At 39.6% G+C, this 24,754-nt stretch overlaps 1 protein-coding gene across 1 annotated transcript; it reads right to left on the bottom strand.

The window, feature by feature from the left end:
- Positions 1–1,331: 1,331 nt before the first annotated feature.
- LOC143635834 (cyclic nucleotide-gated ion channel 2-like) lies at positions 1,332–24,417 on the bottom strand. Its single transcript, XM_077103572.1, has 6 exons — positions 23,795–24,417; positions 3,186–3,401; positions 2,666–3,097; positions 2,304–2,540; positions 1,978–2,064; positions 1,332–1,862 (listed from the first exon to the last, which is right to left on the bottom strand). Exons 1-6 carry the CDS (start codon positions 24,017–24,019, stop codon positions 1,374–1,376), a joined length of 1,686 nt encoding a protein of 561 aa, XP_076959687.1. The 5' UTR covers positions 24,020–24,417; the 3' UTR covers positions 1,332–1,373.
- Positions 24,418–24,754: the final 337 nt, after the last annotated feature.

The following is a 24,754-nucleotide window of genomic DNA, read 5'->3' as shown; positions in this document are numbered from 1 at the left end:
CCTTACGGTCGTGTTAATTATTATATAACTTTACTAGCTTTTATCCCTCGTATTACGGGGATGTTTTACATTATTTATTTTTAATATTAATATATTTTTTTTATTTTAATTTTATTTATTGTAAGAAAGTTAATAATATACTTAGTATTTGATGATGAAAGTGTTTAACAAATAAATGAAATGTTATAACCTAGTTTAAAAGTTATTTGGGTTTGGTGACCCATGGTCCGCTTAATTTTTTACTATAAAATTAGTTTTTAATATAAATAAATTTTTTTAAAGTCGGATATTAACTTTTAGTATATCACTATTTTATAGAATTTTCATATAAAATATTTGGTGAGATTAAGATTTAATTTAATGAAATGTTATAACATGTTTAAGGGTTATTTGGGTTTGGTGAGACTCATACTCATGAATTCGGATCAAATGCATGAGAAACATTCATTTACAAATAAAACAATCTAATGACTTGAGAAAATGTAGAAAGCAACCAAAAAACTTTTAAAGGAATCTTAAAAGGAATCTTAGTACAAATATAAACACCGAAAGCAAATGTGTTTCATGCCATTTGCTTAACAATAACATAGTGTATTTGGAAAACTAGAAACGAGTCGGTGTTTGAACTTTGAAGGAAAGGAGGCCAACTTAAGTGGAGTGATACGAGAAATAAAGGCTTTAAGTTTTCTATGGATCTAGAATATGTCAAAACATACAAGCTTAACTTGGGAGAGATAGGACGATTTCAACTTTGATCTATTGTAAGGGTTATGGGTGTTGTGGGTGGTTCGTTTTTGGCTGGGTTTTAACGTTTGTAATGTTTTTGGCTGGGCTAGTTTCTTGTTGGTCTTTGCTGTTTTCTTTTTAATAATATTTCTTGATTGACCGTTAAAAAAACCTGAAAAGAAGGTTGATGTTAATTGTTAAATCCCAAATAAATAAACTTAAAAAATAGTAGCAATTGAACCGCAATCACAGGCCTCTTTACGGTTTTAAACCTTAAAATTTAAAAAGATCTCGGGCTTATCCATTAATAAAAATCAATAATCACAAATGCGGTTTGTTCCGTAACCCATTTTGAGTCAGTTTCATTGTTACATAGGAGGAACACGTGGGAAACAAGTTAATTGTATTTGTGTGATAAGGGTGGTGAGTATAAATGTGTATACTATTTTAAATATGTACAAATAATATAAGTAAAGTAGATAAAATGCTAAAAGAGTACGTTATAAATAACTTGGCGACCTTAATAATAGAATAATATATATATGTACTTAGCGACACATTCACCATATCTTAATTATGATCCGAATAATAAAACGAACGAGGCACAAACAATGGTGTACGTTTCAAGAATAAATAACAAATGAACTCTATTCAAGATGATCATGAGGCCTTATTGACATGAAAATGGCTGCATATTGCCGGAGCATACGGTTGCTGCCACCATTCTCATCCGCCGCCCGATTCACTTGCGGCCGCATCCTCGCCATGTACCGCCTCCACCCGATTTGTACGGTCACCGCCACCCATGTCCGCCAATTGGACGAGTGATATCTCACCGTTCGCTTCAACCTTTCATTAGCAAATTTGTACCGGAAATGTTCGGTCACATAACGAAGATGATTAGCGTCGAGCCCAAAAGCTTCGGTGGGCTCCAGGCACGTAAATGTGGCCGAAGATGCCGGAAGCCGATTTATAAATGGCTTCCGGAGGCACCAAGATAGAAGCTCGTCGCCTAAGTAGCCTCCCGGGTCGAGTATACTCGTTGCAACAACTCCTTTACTTAGGTTTTGGCTACTTTTTACACGTCCTTGGACTATAAACACCATTCTTTGAACAGGATGGCCTTCGCGTATGATCTACAATTGGATAAACTTGAATTAGCGAACATATGGGTAGCTTTTTTTAAGCTACATAGCGCGATAAGTCGAAAAGTGACAAATGGTTGACACCATTAGTGAGTGTACATGATACCTTTTCGTCCTTTGAGAATACTAGTGGTTTAACTTGGTCACATATGTTGTCGAGTATCAGATCGTCTAAATTGTGGAAGAACGGTACCTAAGCAAGATAAACCGGGATTAGTAACATAAACTTCATCTCCAAAATGTATCGCGGGTAAAATCATTATACTGTAACGAGGCTGGTTGTTGTAAAATGGCCCGAATCAGGCTGATCCGACTCACACATTTTCTAGCATTTCTTTATTGTATATAATTATTTGACCCGTTAAAAAGAGTAACATAATCCAGATTAACTCATTCGTAAGTAACTAAATCGAGAGTACGTGCATAACTTACCATTCGAATGAGGTCCAGGCATAGAAAACGCTTGATATCGCGTCTAAGGCCTTCGGGAAAGTCTTTAATCAGTTCCATCTCGTCTTCACATCCCATTAGCGCCCAATTTTGGCGTTCATAATGACGAACTCTTTGTCTAAGATATGAAGGTAGTTGTCTTCTCTTCATCCACCATTCCATATCACGACATCTTAGTTGCATTTTCCTCTTTTTGGCCATAACCGCATGCAAGAACACCTTTATTATGGCAAAATAACATGGTTTAATTAGTTTTGATCATATGTCAAGTAACATGTAGATGTGCAGATCGGGTGGGTTGGGACCCTAAATAATCATAGATCGAGAGGCAGGTACGCGTTTACCTGAATATTACCAATTAATAACGTGAAGAGCATCAATCCGCTTAACACGACACAAATACTAAAGATCACTTCAACCCAATGACTTGTGGGCTCAAGATCATTTCCAAAGGTACTAAGGCTCATAAGACCCCAAAAGATGGGATATAGAAACTTGACGGCGAGCGAGTTGCTAGAAATAACGGGAAGTGCCCATCGATATATGCCATAGTGGTACGGCCCATTTACATCCAAACACAACGGCTTTCTAACCAAACTTATGGTTGAGTTTCCAGCACAACGATTACCAAGCACCCCCTCGGGTATCGAAAACTGGTAGCAAACCTCATCGGCACACGACAAAGCTAGATTGCACGCGTTTTTCCTGCTACATTGTCGCCTTAGGCATGAAACTACCCGTTGTATCGCCAAAACATACCAACAACCACCGGCAACCTACGACACGACGACAATAGATCGACAAAATTATAAAATCATAACCGCTTGTAAAATGATTAAAAGAAAGGATATGATGTATACTTACGTGAGAAGCGATGAAGTATGCAATGAGATTAAGGGCGAACCCCCACCAAATGGTACCGAAGATGTAACCGGTGACTTTTGCCATCCTTCTTATTAGCGAGATCGAGTGGTAGACTTTGGGCAGGAACTGGAAGACAAAAATGAGTAAGAGGATCGTCATGATTGCCTTTATTCGCTCTTCGCGTATCAACCATGGCACTACTAACCAAAATATGACCTGAAATGTAAGTATCAGGAATGAGCCAGAAAAACTGAATAACCAAAATGTATGAAGCGATTGAGAAAGCCGAGGCTTTGGTTAAGACTTGTTTTGATAGACAATGTTTATGGTCCGGTTATGGTTATATGTATGTAACTAACCGAATTAAGATCAATATGAACACCCAATAAACCAACGTTTATTATATTTTTAATTCTTAATTGTTATTAGGGCTGTTCAAAAAGCTCGAGGCTCGAAGATCGGGCTCGTTGCTCGCTCGATAAAAGCTCGAATAAAACTAACTAAAAAAACTTGATTTGAAACATCCTGAGCTGAGTTGGCTCATTTTTGTTATCTAGCCAAAATTGACCTAGGCTCGGCTCGTTGGCTCGATCTTAATCTCGTTTAACTTTAAAATCGAGCTAGAGCCTTAGTTTAGTTGAGTTGCCCTCTTTAATTTCGAGCCGAGCTCGAAACTACCCTGGCTCGACTTGGGCTCGACTCGTGAACAACCCCTAATTGTAAGCTAGTAGTATGTTATATATATATATATATGATATATATATATATATATGTTGGAAAGTTTTGTTATACTTTCTTACAAATTACGACTGCTAATGTTTATTTGATGTAACATATAATTTGATTTATTAGTTATATATTTCATCCACCTCCAAAGCTAGTGGTTAACGGATATCAAATTAACCGAATCATCTTCTCCAATAATCGGACCAAATGAACTATTATTCATATATAGTGTACTGTTTTATAAATGTAAAGTAAAAGATATCAACTAAATTATTTACTTATCTTTAAATAAACTAGGATTTAAGACCCCGCGTTTTGCAGCGGGACCGTTAAATTGAAAAAAAAAACATAAGTAAAAACGTTAAACCATAAACTCGTTGCAAGTCAACGCGAAGTCAGTTTGTATCAAGTTACGACATTGAAACTAAATAAAAGAAATAAATCCGTCAATGTCAATATACAACAAATTTTCATATATAAAACAAAAAAAAAACGGTATGTTACAGCTGCGAGCCAACACAAATTCCGTTAGAATCAGCGGTACCAACATAAATTAGTAAGCCAGAAAAAATATTTTAAATGTGAGGTATTAAACATTGAAACACAGATATAAAACCATGTGACGACGATATATTTTTAAATCATGAATAAAGTTTCAGTAATTATAAAGACGGACTATAAAAGAAATATGAAAACAATTTTAAAGTTTAAGAAAATCGTTTAACCGACAAATAAAAAATGCAAAGCCGACTCTTGTCCAGCTTTAGGGTTTGAAAATAATATAGTTTGTTAAATATTTTTATTAGTTGAAAAAAAAATAGAATACAAAAATATAAAAACCATTATTTTAGTTTATGAAATTATGGCTATTAATTTAGTGATTATGATAATTAATAAAATATTAAAAATTTAAATAGTAAATTGAATAGTAGTTTTGGATGGGGGATTGAATCCATTTTTTAATATATATATGTGTGTGTGTGTGTGTATTAGTTTCTATCTCTCGTATTACGGGGGTTATTTTATATTACTTGTTTCTATTATTTATTTAACTTTTGAATTTTTATTTTTTTTATTGTATGAAAGTCAATAATTTAGTTATGGTTTGATGATAAATTGTTCCACAAATAAATTAAATGTTATAACCCGGTTTAAAAACTATATGGGTTTGATGGGACCCAAGACCCGTTTATTTTTTTTACCAATAAAATTGTTTTATAATTATAAATAATATATACTTTTTTTTAAATAAATCATATATTAATTTTTAGTATGTATCCACACTTTATAGAATTTTTATATCAAATATTTGGTGAGATTAGTTTTTAATTTAATGAGATTTTATAACCCGTTTAAGAAATATCTGGGTTTAATGAAACTTATATCCATGAATTCGGGTCAAATGCACGAAAAGTCTCCATTTAAAAAAAACAAATCTAATGACTCCAAAAAAAGGAGGAGCGACCATATCGCGACAAGTAGAATTTTTGTGGTTTCGTTTATATATATTATAGATCAGCTAGTTCACTATTTATATGGAAAACACTTTTGTTTCTGATCGATAAATCACTTTTGTTACAGCATGGCACACGGTGACAAGACATAATAAGTGATGCGTATGGCAGGTTCATTGACAAAATCTATACTGATTAATAAATAAAGGTTTCCTTATGCCACGTGTCCTCTATCTAGCTCATCATTCATCTTAATTTCCCGCCTCCCACCACACTCATTTTACAAACTGGTTCATATCCATACCCGACCCAATTAACATAATATATGTAACATCCCGAAATTTCCAAAATGATATTAATCATATTACTTAATAATAGAGGGAAAGTTTACTCGGGTTATCGGGAAATAAATAAATAGAGTAGGAGTTGGTATGGGTCGGGCTAGTGTTGGGTAATGGATATGAGTTATGGACTTGGGTTATGAAAGAAGTAAGGAGAGTACATGGGCTTAAGCCCATGATCCCTAATATAAATACCCTTAACCACCATTTCTCACATATTCCATACACACACCCAAAACACACATGACCCGAACCAAGATCCGAAGGCGAAAACCCGAGCTTGTTGGTGCTGGAACGTCGTGACGGACCAAAACAACATCAAGGCTTAACCGTGTTCGTAGTTCGACTCGTTCAAGGTACGTTTATAGCTAGAAATCGTTCGTATAGGTTCGGTTTGATTTGAGAAATGATAGATCTGAGTTTGTATGGTAAAAACGAATCCAACAAAGCTAAACTTACTGAAAATGGTTATGATTTGATGGGTTAATCGATTGATAAAAAGAACCCGTAACCTATATGCCTAAATCGCACCCTTTAAACATCGATGTTAGGTCGATTTGATGGTTGGGGTTTGTAGGCGCTGGTCAGACGATCCCGTGGGTACCTAAATCGAGTTATTTGGTTAAGAAACGAAGGTGATTAAGGGATTTAAGAACGAACAGTAGCTGCAGACGACAACTTCGCCTGCAAGCTAAGTTCGCCTGATGACAACTTCGCCTAAAGCCAAGTTCGCCTGATGACAATTTCGCCTAAAGCCAAGTTCGCCTGATGACAACTTCGCCTAAAGCGAAGTTCGCCTAAAGCGAAGTTCGCCTGATGACAACTTCGCCTAAAGCCAAGTTCGCCTGATGACAACTTCGCCTAAAGCCAAGTTCGCCTGATGACAACTTCGCCTAAAGCCAAGTTCGCCTGATGACAACTTCGCCTAAAGCCAAGTTCGCCTAAGGTTTAACTTCGCCTAAAGCTAAGTTCGCCTAAGGTTTAACTTCGCCTAAAGTCAAGTTCGATTAGAAAATAAATTAAAAACCTAATGAAAAAGGTGTTAAGATAGTTAATGTAAATAAAATTTTTCCAAGCTGACCTGGCAGCTCGACCCCAGCCAGGGGCTCTGCCCCTTGGACCCTGCTAGGGGCTCCGCCCCTAGACCCCGCTGCCAGGGGCGCTGCCCCCGGACCCCATTCGTTGTGGGTAGTAATTAAGACTAGAAAGATGATATGAGTAGTGATAGTTAATTGATATGTGTACTTGTTATACAGTCAGCCGTGCACAACTGAAGAAAGGGATTACGATTAACGGTGAACGTAACCGTGTTCAGGTGAGTTTCTAGCCCCATTCCTTGTTATGTTTTCGGGGCTGTGTGCATACTCGATGTGTTGTTAATACATTTATCCTAAGTGATAAGTGTATGCCATATGTGATATATGTGATAGGTATGAATGATTGCTTGCCGGTACGCGAACGATCTTCGGATATTGCGCGTACTGTCAGGTTAAAAATAAAGGTATGAATATTATATATCGACGATGTATGAACATTACAAATGAATACTTGTCGGGGCGTGAACGATCTTCGGATATTGCACGTATCGACAAGGGGTATGGTTGTTAAATGAATGATGTAAAGAACGCCTAGAGTGTTCTTATGCTATAATGTAATTATTTGTATATGTGAAGTATGTGTATACAGGTACACGAATGGTATGTGAGTTCTACGTTCGACATTGTAAGTTAGGATGGCAAATCCCTCTAGCTTCTGTCGGACATAGACTCGGCAGGTGATGGCGTAGTTAAGGACTGCGAGCCTTATACGTGATGTAGATGATAGATGTAAACGTAGATAGGGACGGTGGGCCTTATACGTGTTATAGGAGATAGACGCCAACGTAGATAAGGACTGCGGACCTTATACGTAACGTAGATAAGGACTGCGGACCTTATACGTAATGTAGATAGGCGTCAGCATAGGAAAGGACTGTGGACCTTATACGTGCTGTGATGTGGTAGCATAGGTGAGGACTGTGGACCTCGTACGTGCTATGAATTAGGTTGCAACATAGGGAAGGACTGTGGACCTTGTACGTGTTGTGGATGTATGATGGTATAGGGAAGGACCGCGGACCTTGTACGTACCATGAATGGTGAACATAGGTAAGGACTGCGGACCTTTTACGTGTTCACGATCGTGAGTACAGGTATAGACGGCGGACTATGAACGTACTCTCGGTAGACTGAGGTTAGTGATTGTAGATATGTATGTATGTATGGTAGCAAGTATGTACGTAGAACAGAAGGGTAACTAGTGATGTATGGATATGTATCTTCGGATATGTATGTATGTGTATGTATTGTATGGCGTACGATTAACTAGAACTCACTCAGCGTAGCTGACTTTTAGTATGCACGCAGGTGAGTAGAAGGAGACAGCTAGCTTGAGCGGGCACATGGTGGGCGAATAGGAGACTGGCATCTTAAGACTCAAAACGTTTAAGTTTAATGTTTCGTTAATTTTGAAAGACAAAATGATGTTTTAAGACGAGACGTGTTTTGTTATGAAATGTTTTATGAAAGTTTTTATATTCCGCGAAAGTTTTAATGAACTCTGATTTGTAAGAATTGTGTTTATGAGTAAATCCAACGCTAAAGTAAGGCTACCGGGTTCGGGACCTTACAATATATACCATATATTAATAGCTATTATACTTTAGTATTTTGTCATTCTATTTATTAATTAGAGTAAACTAATTTAAACATACAATATATCTTACTTATTTAAACATAAACTCCTAATTATATTATTTCTGTAATTTACGCTATAATTATACTTCTCTAAATTAAAAAGATTCAACAAAAATTTAAATATTGCTAATTACACCTCATATTATGTTTGAATTTTAAATTTCAAGTATTTATGTTAATTGCATATTTTTGACATTTTAATCAAATTAAAAATATTTTTTTAAATTACATGTAATCCTTTAAAAATAAGTTAATTGATTCATACTCAAAATAATTGTTCTCTTTCCAAATTACCGATTAACTCATTAAATGATTCATAATTCTATAATGCTATAAATACCATAGCGTGATGACAAAAAACATAAATGATTAACTCTTCTGCATCTTTTGGTAAAACGTTTTACCATCCAAGTATGTTTTTCTAGTTTTCATGCATTGATCATCATATTTTGTAATAGTTTATAATTACCATGCACAACAAATTATGTAATTAATTATTCTATCAATGTCTCTAATACGTAATGGAGCCAAAAAAATTTTTTTAGTAAATTGACAGACAACAGATAAAACCAAACAACAAATGTGCTAACGAAATTTGGCAAATTGAAATGATTTTAATGATGAGGAGCTAAATATTCAATGCCGGCTCTAGGGTCAGCCAAGTAAAGCAATAGCCTTGGGACTCTACATTCCTAGGGCCACCATAAGTTTAAGGATTTAATATTATAAAAGAAAATAAAAATAGTGAAGAATACTCATTTGGCCACAATAATCCCTTCATCTTGTGATTTAATACTTTAGTTTTATTTATTTAGTATTTATAGCATGCAGTTAGATTTATATGTCTGATATGGTTTTAGGGTTAAAAATTGTCAAATGGAAATAAAAAATCGTTATTCAAAAGGGCCTCAAATTTTTTGTCTCGGTTTAGGCCTCCGGGCACGTTGAGACGGCTATGTAAGTATTTAACATCATTTTTTATTTAGTTAATATTAAGCTATCACAACTAGGTTAAATTTTCATGAATGAAGTAAGCGTGTTCAAACCTTATTTTCCCAAGTTTAAAGAACATCTCAAAGATAATTCTTGCTACTTTATTTATAGGCCCGCACTACCTAACAACAAAGCAAAACCCAAGCATGTGAAGAATGCCCAGAAAATCTTCTGTTGGCAAATAGATCTAAAAATTGCACCAACTTTTAAGGGACGAAGTACGGTTCCATTTTAGAAGACCAACTAATTAAATATTCTAGACTTAGGTTGATTATGCATTATTGTATTTATTATTAAACTTAATTTTTTAACAAACATTTATTTTGTGTTCGATCACTTAATATTTTGCATGTTTTGTGATAAATGTATTATTAAAAAATATATATATTATTTAACCGGAATGTATGTTTGTACATTTTATATTTAATACTCAAATTTGTACATCAAGATTTATTTATTATTTATATTTCAATTTTCAAATGTTTATAAAATTAAATTTGTTACACCCGTGTTATACACTGGTATCTAACCTAGTAGTATAATAATTGAAGTATGGATTTAAACAAATAATCACCAACATCCATACAACATTAAATTGTATAGCACTCACGTACTCATTTATTAATGAGAAGTTAGAGTGTTCAAACATCACAATCAACAATTTATATAAGAGATATGAGGAATGGCACTGGCTTATCAGGGTTAGGGACCTGATCTTACCTGGTTTTACCGGCTCCTCACTGTCGTGCCGTTTGGGGCGTGACGTTCGGGTTTTATCCTGGGAATCCCTTAATGGGTGGATCGCTAGGGGCTCCGTCCGTCCAGACTCGTGAGTCATGGCCGGCTCGGGCTACCTTTAGCCAATTGAGGCCGCGTACCCAGCGTTACTTAGTTGGTCGGATAAAAAAATAAATAAAGCATTTAACTTTCTTATTTTTATTAATCAGTTTTAATCTAACTGACCACATATTATTTCTAACGATGGGTCGATCAAGGAGTAGGCAATTCTTTCAAAAAGTATAAAAATGGTTACAACCAAAGGGACCACTCGCGTGACACACAGGGGCGGATCTATGGCTTATCGACGGTGGGCCGATGCTCACCGTCCGACTACCGGAGTACCGTTTTTGTATCTACCTATTAGTATATAATGAGTCAACAATCAGTCGTGCCCACCGTCGGTTACCACCGATTGCGGCAAGGATGAAACCACAGTTGAGAGAACAAGTTCAAAAAACTGGGTTTCATTTTTTCCCAGTTGTCGGAAGTCGGAACTGGATGATGGGTTAAAGTGAAGATGATGATGGCTTATATGAAAAGAGAAAAGAGTAAATTGGTATATGTGTGGAGATTTGGGAAGGTAAAAGTGAAGATAATGGGCTATATGAAAACATTATTTTATTAATAATTTTGTCGTGTTATCTGTTTTGAAGTATTTAATTTTTTTTATTAACTTTTGATAAAATGCCTAGCACTAGCTAGGGCTGTTCACGAGCCGAGCCGAACCGAGCGAAAGGTTGCTCGTTGCTTGGCTCGTTTACAACCGAACCGAACCGAGCGGCTGAAATTCGAACCGAGCGAAAACCAAAACGAGCCAAAATCGAATCGAGCATTTTTTGATCGAACATCGAGCGATTTCGAGCATTATTTATTTATTTTTCACTTCAAAAAATTCAATAAGAAATTAATTTAAATGTTGTAAATAATATATTTTAAAAAAAATTAGTTGTTTTTAAACAAACATGTAATATATTGTAATTTTTTATTATAAATAAGTTTAGAGTGAGATATAATGATCATGTAAACAAACTTTTAGTTTTTTAAAAACTTGAATTAAACAAATAAAACTATAAAATTAACGGAATATGAAAAATTTTAAGGGGTAAACATAATTGTAAGTTTATATTTATGTGTTTTGTCTATATATTTATATATTTGTTCATATATAATTATATATAATATAAATTAAAAATATTCGAGCCGAGCCGAACCGAGCATACCCTTGCTCGTTGCTTGGCTCGCTTACAAACTGAACCGAGCAGAGCGGCTCGTTTTCAATCGAGCGAAAAAACGAGCGAACATTTTCCGAGCAATTTTCGAGCGAGCGGCGAGCGAGTTCGAGCGTCGAGCGGTTTGGACGGCCCTAGCACTAGCCAAAACAATAAATAACTTATATTTGATTTAATGTTTAAATATTTTAATATTTTGTTTATTTTGTTTGATATTTTTATTTATAACTATCAAATAAGAAGGCAAAGATTTTCTATGCTATTATGATTTGGTGTTTGTGAAAAGTCCATGACGTGGTGGTACACGAGCATGTGCGAATTCGTTTAGACAACTTGGTGGAGCTTCAAGGTGGTTAGTTTCCTATGAGTAAAGAATAGGCTGAGGATGTGTCTAACTGGCGGTTTGGAAAGCTTTCAATTTTTAATGTTGGGGTCCTGGAGATGCATTCTTTTTTTTCCTGTCTGGTGTTTTGTTTTTCCCACTTTTCGCCGTAACAAACTACAAATTCTTAGTAGCTCCTTTTGTTTCTTCCCACTTTCCACCGTAACAAACTACAATATTATCAATTTTCTCCTCCATTGATGTGCAGGTTCAAAACAACAAGAACATGACATTTATATAAACCCAACAACTTTAAAACAACATTGTAACGACTAGTTTAGACTATAAAGTAAGGAGACGAGATTGTTATGCTAATTAGCCAAGACGAGTTAGTTACTAATTAACTACTCGTATAGGAATGTTAACAAGGTAAACTAGACACGATGAGTTAACTACAAATAAATTACTCGTATGGGTAACGTAAATCAGGTAAACTTATCGGAACGAGTTAATTACTAATAAAATACTCGTATCGGGAATGTAAACAAGGTAAACTAGTCACGACGAGTTAACTACATATGAACTACTCGTGTGCGTAATGTTTACCAGGTAAACTTATCGAGACGGGTTAATTACCACTAAAATACTCGTATAATGAATGTAAAGTATTCGTTGACCAATATCTACTCGTAACGACTAGTTGACCAAACAAACTAACCATTCCGGTTATTGTTTTGTAAAACAAACCAGTTAGATGCATTTGGTAACCAAACTCATCGTCGTGGTTAGTTTGATAAACTACTCACGACTCTTAAGGTTTTAGAATCTGCTCATCGCGACTAAAGGATATCTCATTTACTCGTGAGCGTTGATTACGAGGCTTTAAACTTAATTAATCTTCACGAGTAAATGATTAGTGAAACTGGTCGTTACGGTTAGTTTATAGACACGTGGCAAGTTTTAATTGGTTATACAAACTACTCGTGGTTAATCATAAACTATTCGTCACGACTAGTTTATAATACCTATTTTGGGAATTTGTTGGAAATGACACCTAGAACCTGAAAAACGTATTCATAAACACCTATTTTGGGAATTTTCCCTAAAGTAAATGTCACACCCGGCCCTGAACGGCGGAAACAGCCGGGCGCGCGCGAGTGGGGATTGATAATTAAGCACGGGCCATTGCAAACATTCAAAGTAAGATTTTCATTGCGCAGGAAATGTTTAATACAAATACATTACATTGTTTAAAATTACAATAAAACATCCAAGTATAAAAACTGTTGAAGATTTCCACGCCATATCCCCTTGCGCGGCGGGAACAACCACGCGCATCGAAGGGATAGAACTAAAATCTTCCAAAAAGCTAGTTTTAGATGTTCAGCGTGAGGTGCTCTAAGTGTGACTCCATGCGCTACCTAGTTATCTCCTGAAAGACACGTAAAACATTTGAATCAGTATAAACTGAGTGAGTTCACAAGTTTTAGTAACTTGATAAAAATCATATTGAAACACATTTCTGATTTCATGTCTAAATATATGCTTGATAATCCGTATGAAAACATAGATCTGACAACATATTTCTGATAAAAATCGTTCCGCGGGCTACGCGCGAACATTTCTGGGAACCGTGCTCGTCTGTGTAAGTGGCGCTGCCACTACGAGCGAAATAAGTAATACCGTCCCGCGGGTTACGCGCGAACGTTTCTGGAAAACGTGCTCGTCCATGCAAAGTGGCACTGCCACTACGAGCTAAATAATGTAATGCCGTCCCGCGGGTTACGCGTGGACATTTCTGAAAAACCGTGCTCGTCTATGCAAAGAGGCGCTGCCCCTACGAGCTAATCAATAATTCCGTCCCGCGGGTTACGCGCGGACGTTGTGCCGGAAAACAAGGCGCTCGTCCATGCAAAGAGGCGCGACCCCTACGAGCGGGCTCAACTCCATAGTACTGCCCCATTCTAGGCACTCGTCCATGCAAAGAGGTGCGACCCCTACGAGTGGGTGGATCAAACCAGCAGTCCCTACCCTTAGAGTTCCAATGGTAAAGTGATCACTTACTCAAATTCTGGCGCACATACATCGTAAACCATAGATAACCGTTTGCATTGCTTATCATGAAACATAATTTAAACACAATCGTTCGCAAAACTTGTAAGTATACCATGATAAATCGAAATTTAAGTACGTGTCCCTCGCCCTGAAAACAGTTTAAAAACAGTGAAAATAGTGAAAATAGGGGCTGTGAGACTCACATGTGGTTCTTGTTAAGGGATTAATCGAGATTCGGGTTTTCTTGGTGTTGGCCTTTGAATTGAAGGTCTAGAATACGATTAAATAACACGAAGTATATAAGAAATAGGAGAATATAAGGGTTGGAAAGTAGATCTCAAGGTTATAATCTCGGCTTACCTAGTAACAGGAACGGAATTGAAAATCAAACGGATGCTTGGGCGATGATTAGTGCGTGCAACTTTAAGAGAGAAGTTTGAAGTGTGTTTTGGGTGATAATTTAGGTTACATATTTATAGGCAAACTCAAGGGAACACAATCCCTTGCTTTAGGGGATTGTAATCTTTTCATATCTAGGTGCAATGATGGTAAAGTATGGAAATTATTATTATTTATTTAAAAGTGGAGGAGTGGATAAAAGATTTCGATTTGATTTGGACAGGATATGCAGGTCTGTGGTTGGTGAGAGTATGGTGGCTGACAGTTGACTTTTCATGCTACAGTATGCTTTTTCAGGTGCTTTTGTCAGTGTACAGTTAAAAAGTAGAAATCTCTGAAACACGCTACTGTTTTCTTTTTGGGCGGGAATAATCTCCTTACATCTGGAGAATAGACTAAGTGTTCTGCGCGTATCACTTTGTGCGCATAGCTTTCTGCGTGAAGGACATTTCTTTGCTGCGGGTAGGTACGTAACCTTCTCGCAGTCAGGGACATTGAGTTTCATTTGTAAATTCTCCAGGTGGTCTTGGTATTTCAACATAGTGATCAGTTATGTTGAAGTCAATTCCATCTTGGAGCTTCAGACAAACTAGCTCTCAATGTTCCCGCCATGCGGGGAGGTTAGTTCCCTTTCCGCACGCACATAAACGATTTGGGATGCACCCGCCTTAGCATCATGCGGGACGGTCAACCCATTAGACAACATAAAGTTAAGTTACATGAAAACATAAAGCCAAAACATTCGCGCATGGCGCATATAACATATGCCCACCTGGTTCTTACATCGCGCGCTCGCGCAGGGCGCACATAACGTGCCCGCGCTGACTCTAACATAGCGCGCTCGCGCAGGGCGCACATAACACATGCCCGCGCTGATTCAAATATAGCACGCTCGCGCACGGCGCACATAACACATGCCCGCGCTGATTCTAATATAGCGCGCTCGCGCACGGCGCACATAACACATGCCCGCGCTGATTCTACTATAGCGCGCATAATATTCACAATCACCTAATTATTAGGTTGATTACTTAGTTTATAGGATTGGGAAATTACCGGGTGTCACATTTTCCCCCTGTTAAGAGAATTTCGTCCCGAAATTTAGGAGACGTCGCTGGCAGAAGCCATGCTCTGAAAGAGGTGTGGGTATTTCTGGCGCATTTGATCTTCTCTTTCCCAAGTGAATTCAGGCCCACGCCTTGAGTTCCATTGAACCTTTACTAACTTGATTCGACTTCTGCGCAACTTTTGTTCTTTCCAATCGGTTACGGCTATAGGCTCTTCTACGAAGTGCAGTTGTTTGTCGATGTGAATCTCTTCCAACGGTAAAATCAACGTTTCGTCAGATAAACACTTTTTGAGGTTGGACACATGAAACGTATCATGAACTCCAATGAGTTCGGCGGGTAAACGGAGTTTATAAGCAACCGGACCGATCCTTTCCAGGATCTCAAATGGTCCAATGTAGCGCGGATTCAACTTTCCTCGCTTGCCGAAACGGGGGACTCCTTTCCATGGAGAGACTTTCAAAAGTACTCTATCCCCTACTTGAAACTCCAACGGTTTCCTTCGCACATCTGCGTAGCTCTTCTGTCTGTCGCGCGCTGTCTTAAGGCGATCCCGTATCTGAAAAATCTTGTCTGTTGTTTCTTGGATCAATTCTGGACCAGTCATTTGCTTGTCACCCACTTCAGCCCAGCACAGTGGAGATCTACACTTGCGCCCATACAAAGCTTCAAACGGCGCAGCCTTGAGGCTTGTGTGATAACTGTTGTTGTAAGAAAATTCAACCAATGGGAGATGAGTATCCCAGCTACCTCCGAAATCGATTGCGCACGCGCGCAGCATATCTTCCAATGTCTGGATTGTTCGCTCGCTTTGTCCATCCGTTTGGGGATGATATGCCGTACTCATGTCCAGACGAGTACCTAAAGCCCCTTGTAACGATCTCCAAAACCTTGAGGTGAACCGACTATCTCTATCAGAAATGATGGACACTGGGACTCCATGTTTTGAAACTACTTCTCGAATATACAATCGGGCTAACTTTTCCATCTTATCGGTTTCCTTGATCGGCAGGAAGTGTGCTGATTTAGTTAGCCGATCTACAATAACCCAGATTGTGTCGTAACCCCCAGGTGTCCTTGGCAGTTTGGTGATGAAGTCCATAGAGATTTGTTCCCACTTCCACATGGGAATTTCTGGCTGCTGAAGTAACCCCGACGGTTTCTGGTATTCAGCCTTTACCTTCGAACACGTCAGACACTTACTGACATACATCGCGATGGCGCCCTTCAGATTGGGCCACCAATACAGCGCTTTAACATCTTGGTACATCTTGTCTGCGCCAGGATGTACGGAATACCGCGTCTTGTGAGCTTCGTTTAATACTTGCTCGCGCAATCCTCCCTTGAGAGGGACCCATATGCGGTTAGCGAAATGTAGATTGCCGTTCTCTTTAAGTTCCAAACTCTTAATCATGCCCCCAAGGGATTCGTTTTTAGCAAACTCTGGTTTCAAGGCTTCTTGCTGAGCGTCTCGGATGCGGGTAGAGAGCTCTGCGCGAATGGTCAGTTTTAGAGCCTTGACTCGTAGCGTTTTTATTCGCTCCTTCCTACTTAGCGCGTCTGCTACCACATTCGCCTTTCCAGGGTGATACTTTATTTCACAATCATAATCATTCAACAATTCAACCCATCTTCGTTGCCTCATGTTTAAATCCTTTTGATCAAATATATGTTGAAGGCTCTTGTGATCCGTAAAGATTATACACTTTGTACCATAGAGGTAATGGCGCCAAATCTTTAGCGCGAAGACAACCGCTCCAAGTTCCAGATCATGCGTTGTGTAGTTCTTTTCATTGGTCTTGAGTTGGCGCGAGGCATACGCTATGACTTTGTCTCGCTGCATAAGGACACATCCGAGTCCCTGATGTGAAGCGTCGCAGTAAATGACGATGTCATCCGTCCCCTCGGGCAGAGACAAAATTGGCGCACTACATAACTTCTGTTTCAACATTTGAAATGCCGCTTCCTGATTTTCGCCCCAAACAAACTTCTTGTCTTTCTGAGTTAGCGCGGTCAGAGGTAGAGCTATCTTGGAGAAGTTCTCAATGAAGCGTCGATAGTAGCCAGCTAGTCCTAGGAATTGCCTCACCTCAGTTGGGGTTTTTGGCGCTTCCCAGTTTTCGATGGCCTTGACTTTGGAAGGATCAACGTGTATTCCTTTCTCGTTTACAACGTGACCGAGAAAGTGAACTTCTCTAAGCCAAAACTCGCACTTGGAAAACTTCGCATACAACTTTTCTTTCCTCAACAATTCCAAAATCAATCTCAGGTGTTGCTCATGCTCGGCCTTGGTCCGAGAGTAAATCAGAATATCATCTATAAATACAATTACAAATTTATCCAAGTATGGTTTGCACACGCGGTTCATCAGATCCATGAATACAGCCGGCGCATTAGTTAGCCCGAAAGGCATCACTAAGAACTCATAATGGCCGTATCTAGTTCGGAAGGCTGTTTTCGGCACATCTTCCTCATGGACCCTAAGTTGGTGGTATCCTGACCGTAGATCTATCTTCGAATAATAACTGGATCCCTGCAACTTGTCAAATAAGTCGTCAATCCTCGGTAAGGGGTACCGATTCTTGACTGTCAGCTTGTTCAGCTCCCTATAGTCAATACACATCCGGAAGGAACCATCCTTCTTCTTAACAAACAGTACTGGAGCTCCCCAGGGTGAGAAGCTTGGGAGTATGAAACCCTTATCCAATAGTTCCTGTAGCTGATTGGATAGCTCTTGCATCTCAGATGGAGCTAGTCGATAAGGCGCTCGAGCTACTGGCGCAGCTCCTGGGACTAAATCAATACGAAATTCGACTTGTCGCGGCGGCGGCAATCCGGGCAAATCTTCAGGAAAAACTTCTGGATATTCGCGCACCACTGGTAAGTTTTCAATTCTTCGCTCATCTCCTTTCTTCTCTACTACATGCGCCAGGAAGGCGTAGCACCCTTTCCTTCGGCACTTGCGCGCCTTTAGGCACGAAATTAGTTTCGTCGCAACTCCCCTTCTTTCCCCTTGAATCACCAAGATTTCTCCGTTCAACAGTGGGATCCGAACCTGCTTCTCATGGCAAATAACCTCCGCGTGGTTCTCGACTAACCAATCCATACCTACCACAATGTCAAAACTTCCCAAGTCTATTGGCAACAAGTTAATATTGAACCCGTGACCTCCCATGACTATTACACATTGTTCAGTTCTTTCGTTCGCGCATAACTGCCTACCATTGGCTAGTTCTATAGTATAAGGTGTGTCTAGCCTACTGGTTGCTAGGCCTAGGGAGTCTTTAAACTCAGCGGATATAAAACTTAGGTCAGCTCCAGTATCAAATAAGACAGATGCAAAATGGCCGTTAAGCAAAAACGTACCGGTTACCACATTCGGCTCTTCTTTAGCTTCGCCTGTGCCGATCACAAAAGCTCTCCCGCGAGCTTGGTTTCCCTTTTGCGGGCAATCCCGACTAAAATGCCCTGGCTTCCCGCATGCGTAGCAGTTGTCGCTCGCTCCAGCTTCTCTGATACGGCAATTCATCGCCTTGTGCCCTGGTCTGCCACATTTGGCGCATTCGATTCTTGCGCATTCACCCTCGTGGTGATACTTGCATTTGTTGCACCATGGGCGAGGCCCGCTGTATCCTTTCCTTGATGGTTCCGCGGCTTGGATCGCATAAACCCTTGCGCTCTCCTGCTTCTTGAACGGTGGCTGCTTGGAGTCGGACCCTCGGTGGTGAGAGTTCCATTTCCTCTTGGAGTCAGAGGTTCGCTGCTCGTTTCCGCGCGTAGTCAACATACCCGCACGGACCGTATCCCTTGTAAGGGTGGTGGCCCGCGCTACCGCCTCATCAAAGGTTGGAGGCGCTGCGGCGTTGAGCGGAACCCTAACAACAGGTGGTAACCCAAAGATATACCTCTCGATCTTCTTTTCCTCCGTGTTTGCCATGTCTGGCACCAACTGGCAAAGCTCGTTGAACCGGTTGTTGTAGGCGTCGATATCCGTTCCTACCATGGTGTGGTTCCAGAATTCCTGTTGCAGGCTCTGAATTTCTGCGCGAGAGCAGAACTTTTTCATCAACATTTCCTTCAGCTCCTCCCAGGTCTTGTGAAGAGCAACTTCTCGCCCCAAAGTCTTCACTTGAAGCTTCCACCAAGACGAAGCTGCTTCTTGGAACATGCAGGTCGCGTAAAGGACCTTCTGGTTCTCACTACATCCGCTAATGGAGAGAACTGTCTCCATCTTGTCAATCCAGTTGTAGAGCCCAATGGCCCCTTCGGTTCCCTTGAATGGCCAAGGCCTACAGGCCATAAATGTCTTGTAGGAGCATCCTTTGTCCAAAGCTTCTGATTCGGGTTCTGGGGTCTCGTTCTCCTGACGACCCTGACTAGATTCGGCCTTGCTGGCCTCATGTGTTGCGATCGCTTGCGCGATTATTTCTGCGAGTTCCTCGGGTGTCATGGTAATTCCCTTGGCTCTAGTTGGAGGCATTCTCGCTTTAAAAGAGTGAAAATATATCAAACTTAGCGCATGTACTCTGAGCACATAATATTCTTCTTTATTCACTAGACACTGTGTGACCCGTGTTTCTAAGTGTGTGTGTGGTTTTTCTTTTGAAAATATTTTCTTTAAAAAAAAATATTTCATGCGATTTCCCCAACGGTTATAGTCTAGGTTAAAACTTCTTTTCCTAGTTCGCTATAACCAGTGCTCTGATACCAATCTGTCACACCCGGCCCTGAACGGCGGAAACAGCCGGGCGCGCGCGAGTGGGGATTGATAATTAAGCACGGGCCATTGCAAACATTCAAAGTAAGATTTTCATTGCGCAGGAAATGTTTAATACAAATACATTACATTGCTTAAAAATTACAATAAAACATCCAAGTATAAAAACTGTTGAAGATTTCCACGCCATATCCCCTTGCGCGGCGGGAACAACCACGCGCATCGAAGGGATAGAACTAAAATCTTCCAAAAAGCTAGTTTTAGATGTTCAGCGTGAGGTGCTCTAAGTGTGACTCCATGCGCTACCTAGTTATCTCCTGAAAGACACGTAAAACATTTGAATCAGTATAAACTGAGTGAGTTCACAAGTTTTAGTAACTTGATAAAAATCATATTGAAACACATTTCTGATTTCATGTCTAAATATATGCTTGATAATCCGTATGAAAACATAGATCTGACAACATATTTCTGATAAAAATCGTTCCGCGGGCTACGCGCGAACATTTCTGGGAACCGTGCTCGTCTGTGTAAGTGGCGCTGCCACTACGAGTGAAATAAGTAATACCGTCCCGCGGGTTACGCGCGAACGTTTCTGGAAAACGTGCTCGTCCATGCAAAGTGGCGCTGCCACTACGAGCTAAATAATGTAATGCCGTCCCGCGGGTTACGCGTGGACATTTCTGAAAAACCGTGCTCGTCTATGCAAAGAGGCGCTGCCCCTACGAGCTAATCAATAATTCCGTCCCGCGGGTTACGCGCGGACGTTGTGCCGGAAAACAAGGCGCTCGTCCATGCAAAGAGGCGCGACCCCTACGAGCGGGCTCAACTCCATAGTACTGCCCCATTCTAGGCACTCGTCCATGCAAAGAGGTGCGACCCCTACGAGTGGGTGGATCAAACCAGCAGTCCCTACCCTTAGAGTTCCAATGGTAAAGTGATCACTTACTCGAATTCTGGCGCACATACATCGTAAACCATAGATAACCGTTTGCATTGCTCATCATGAAACATAATTTAAACACAATCGTTCGCATAACTTGTAAGTATACCATGATAAATCGAAATTTAAGTACGTGTCCCTCGCCCCGAAAACAGTTTAAAAATAGTGAAAATAGGGGCTGTGAGACTCACCTGTGGTTCTTGTTAAGGGATTAATCGAGATTCGGGTTTTCTTGGTGTTGGCCTTTGAATTGAAGGTCTAGAATACGATTAAATAACACGAAGTATATAAGAAATAGGAGAATATAAGGGTTGGAAAGTAGATCTCAAGGTTATAATCTCGGCTTACCTAGTAACAGGAACGGAATTGAAAATCAAACGGATGCTTGGGCGATGATTAGTGCGTGCAACTTTAAGAGAGAAGTTTGAAGTGTGTTTTGGGTGATAATTTAGGTTACATATTTATAGGCAAACTCAAGGGAACACAATCCCTTGCTTTAGGGGATTGTAATCTTTTCATATCTAGGTGCAATGATGGTAAAGTATGGAAATTATTATTATTTATTTAAAAGTGGAGGAGTGGATAAAAGATTTCGATTTGATTTGGACAGGATATGCAGGTCTGTGGTTGGTGAGAGTAGGGTGGCTGACAGTTGACTTTTCATGCTACAGTATGCTTTTTCAGGTGCTTTTGTCAGTGTACAGTTAAAAAGTAGAAATCTCTGAAACACGCTACTGTTTTCTTTTTGGGCGGGAATAATCTCCTTACATCTGGAGAATAGACTAAGTGTTCTGCGCGTATCACTTTGTGCGCATAGCTTTCTGCGTGAAGGACATTTCTTTGCTGCGGGTAGGTACGTAACCTTCTCGCAGTCAGGGACATTGAGTTTCATTTGTAAATTCTCCAGGTGGTCTTGGTATTTCAACATAGTGATCAGTTATGTTGAAGTCAATTCCATCTTGGAGCTTCAGACAAACTAGCTCTCAATGTTCCCGCCATGCGGGGAGGTTAGTTCCCTTTCCGCACGCGCATAAACGATTTGGGATGCACCCGCCTTAGCATCATGCGAGACGGTCAACCCATTAGACAACATAAAGTTAAGTTACATGAAAACATAAAGGCAAAACATTCGCGCATGGCGCATATAACATATGCCCACCTGGTTCTTACATCGCGCGCTCGCGCAGGGCGCACATAACGTGCCCGCGCTGACTCTAACATAGCGCGCTCGCGCAGGGCGCACATAACACATGCCCGCGCTGATTCTAATATAGCACGCTCGCGCACGGCGCACATAACACATGCCCGCGCTGATTCTAATATAGCGCGCTCGCGCACGGCGCACATAACACATGCCCGCGCTGATTCTACTATAGCGCGCATAATATTCACAATCACCTAATTATTAGGTTGATTACTTAGTTTATAGGATTGGGAAATTACCGGGTGTCACAGTAAAGGATCACGAAAAATAAAGATATGGCATAATAACTCTTTTTTTTTAAATTACATAAAAGTATTGGATTAAATAATATTTTTATATGTTTTTTAATATTTATAAAATAAATCAGACTACGGCTAAAACGAATCGCAACTACTAGATTGTTACGTTAAACTAGTCGCGCCAAGTTAACTTCTAATAAACTACTCATACTGAGAATGTAAACTAGTCGCGAAGTGTTAACTACATACAAACTACTCGTGTAAGTGATGTAAATCAGGTTAACTAACCCCAACGAGTTAATTACTAATTATAACTCGTATTGAGAATGTAAGCTATTCTCGACGAGTTAACTACTAATAAACTACTCATTTTGGTAATGTAAACCAGGTAAACTAATCGCGACGAGTTAATTACTAATAAGATACTTGTATCGGGAATGTAAACTAGTCGTTGACCAAGATCTACTCGTATCGACTATTTGGCCTTTCAAACTAACCATTCCAGTCAGTATTTTGTAAAACTAACCGGTTCGATGTATTTGGTAAACAAACATCTCGTCGTGGTTAGTTTGATATATTACTCGTGTTTCGAAAAGTTTTAGCATCTACTCGTCGCGACTAAAGGACTTCTTATTTACTCGTAGACGTTGATTACGAGGCATAAAACTTATTTAGTCGCGACAAATAAATGATTAGCAAACCTGATCGTTATGGTTAGTTTAAAGACACGTGCCAAGTTTCAATTAGTTATACAAACTACTCATCACGACTATTTTATAATACCTATTTTGTGAATTTCTTGCAAATGACACCTAAAACCTGAAAAACGTTTTTATAAACACTTATTTTGGGAATTTTCCCTTGTATTTATCTATACATATTCTATGAATATAAAGAGAGAATACCATTAGTCATTGTTAGGGCCAACCCACCCCTTTTGAAGGCCTAAAACGAAACGAGAATTCGAGGTCTTTTCAAATATTATTGTTATAAAGCAAAACCACTAACCACGAATATATATGTTTGTCTTTTTAAATAACTTAAAGGTCATTTTTAGTATGTTTATTTATTTAACTTTGGTTTGATTTTCATCGTTTAGCATGTTTTGGTATAACTTTGGTCCAAATTGTAAAACTTATTCAAATGAAGGACTAAAGCGATAGCTTAATTTTACCTTCCCTGGAAACGATCGTAATCATTGTATCCGTTATGGGAAAATGTATGCTATGATCGTAATCATAAGACAAAAGATCAAGAAACTCATCGGAAAATGTATGCTATGATTTCATATCTCAAATTATTAATACCTATTCTAGGAAAAATACATATCTTTACCGGGACCCATATTTGCATCACATCTTTAGGTTAAAAACTTAGAATGATTGCATGTGAAATAACTGATTACCTGTGGGACCGGAAGTATGACAAAGGCATCGTACCAGAAGCCTTTCACTGACCGAACATAGTGAGCAGATATCAGCCGTGGATCCCAAACAAGCTTACCACACCCAACCACAAGCGACTCACGTGACACGTAAGCCATCCGAAACTGCAACCACATGTGGACAAGATGCACGGCGTCTACCAACGTCCGTAGCACCGCCACCACGGCCGCAAGCGCAGCGTCCATATACGGGCATGGTGCGCCACCCCGGCCGATAGATAAAGTATAAAAGAAAAGCGGGTCCACCGCCGAGGCCACCCCGCGAGCCAACAGAAAGAACCGGTTCCATCTCTGTACCCTTTTGCTCCGGGGGTCGTACACGTGGCTCAGCCACCCTGACCCCGGCGGCTACGTCGGTTTTTGAAAGACCGATTGGGTACGATTTTGGAACCGGGCCGGTCTCTGATAGGGACCAGGGATGAGCCTGCGGAGGCTTCCCATTCTGGTTGGTTCGCGCGGTCGCAGCTTGTGGAGTGGAAGGCGGGACGCCTACTTGGGTGCAGGCGTAGCACTCGGTGGTGTTCGAAATGGGACCGGAGTCTTCGAGCTCGTCCGCACTGTCGGAAGCCGTGCTCCGGCGCCGGAATATTCGAAAGAATGAAGGCGTGAAGGGTAACCATGGAAGGGTGGAGATACTAGTGTTAGTGGTGGGGTGATAAGATAGATTATGTATGGGTGTGTGTGTGAATTGTTGATGAGTTTAAAACATGTGCCCACTTTTTATTTTGATATATCATTATATATATCGTGACTCTTTATTATACTTTTATTATGTTTTATATTTTATTAATAGTGAGTCTTATTTTATATTTGATAGTTTTTAAATAGTCACAATATCTTCCATGTTAAACATCCAAAGATTTTAATCCTTACATATGTTTGTTAACTAGTCGAGTCTAATAATTCAAATTGAGTTGGAGG

The sequence above is a fragment of the Bidens hawaiensis genome, unplaced genomic scaffold (genome assembly GCF_021521415.1).
Source record: "Bidens hawaiensis isolate Kalapana, Puna unplaced genomic scaffold, B.hawaiensis_p1.1 tig00000536_1, whole genome shotgun sequence".
In the NCBI taxonomy this organism is placed as follows: domain Eukaryota; kingdom Viridiplantae; phylum Streptophyta; class Magnoliopsida; order Asterales; family Asteraceae; genus Bidens; species Bidens hawaiensis.
The sequence above is the reverse complement of the archived record's forward strand: the minus strand, read 5'-3'. Positions and strand labels throughout refer to the sequence as shown.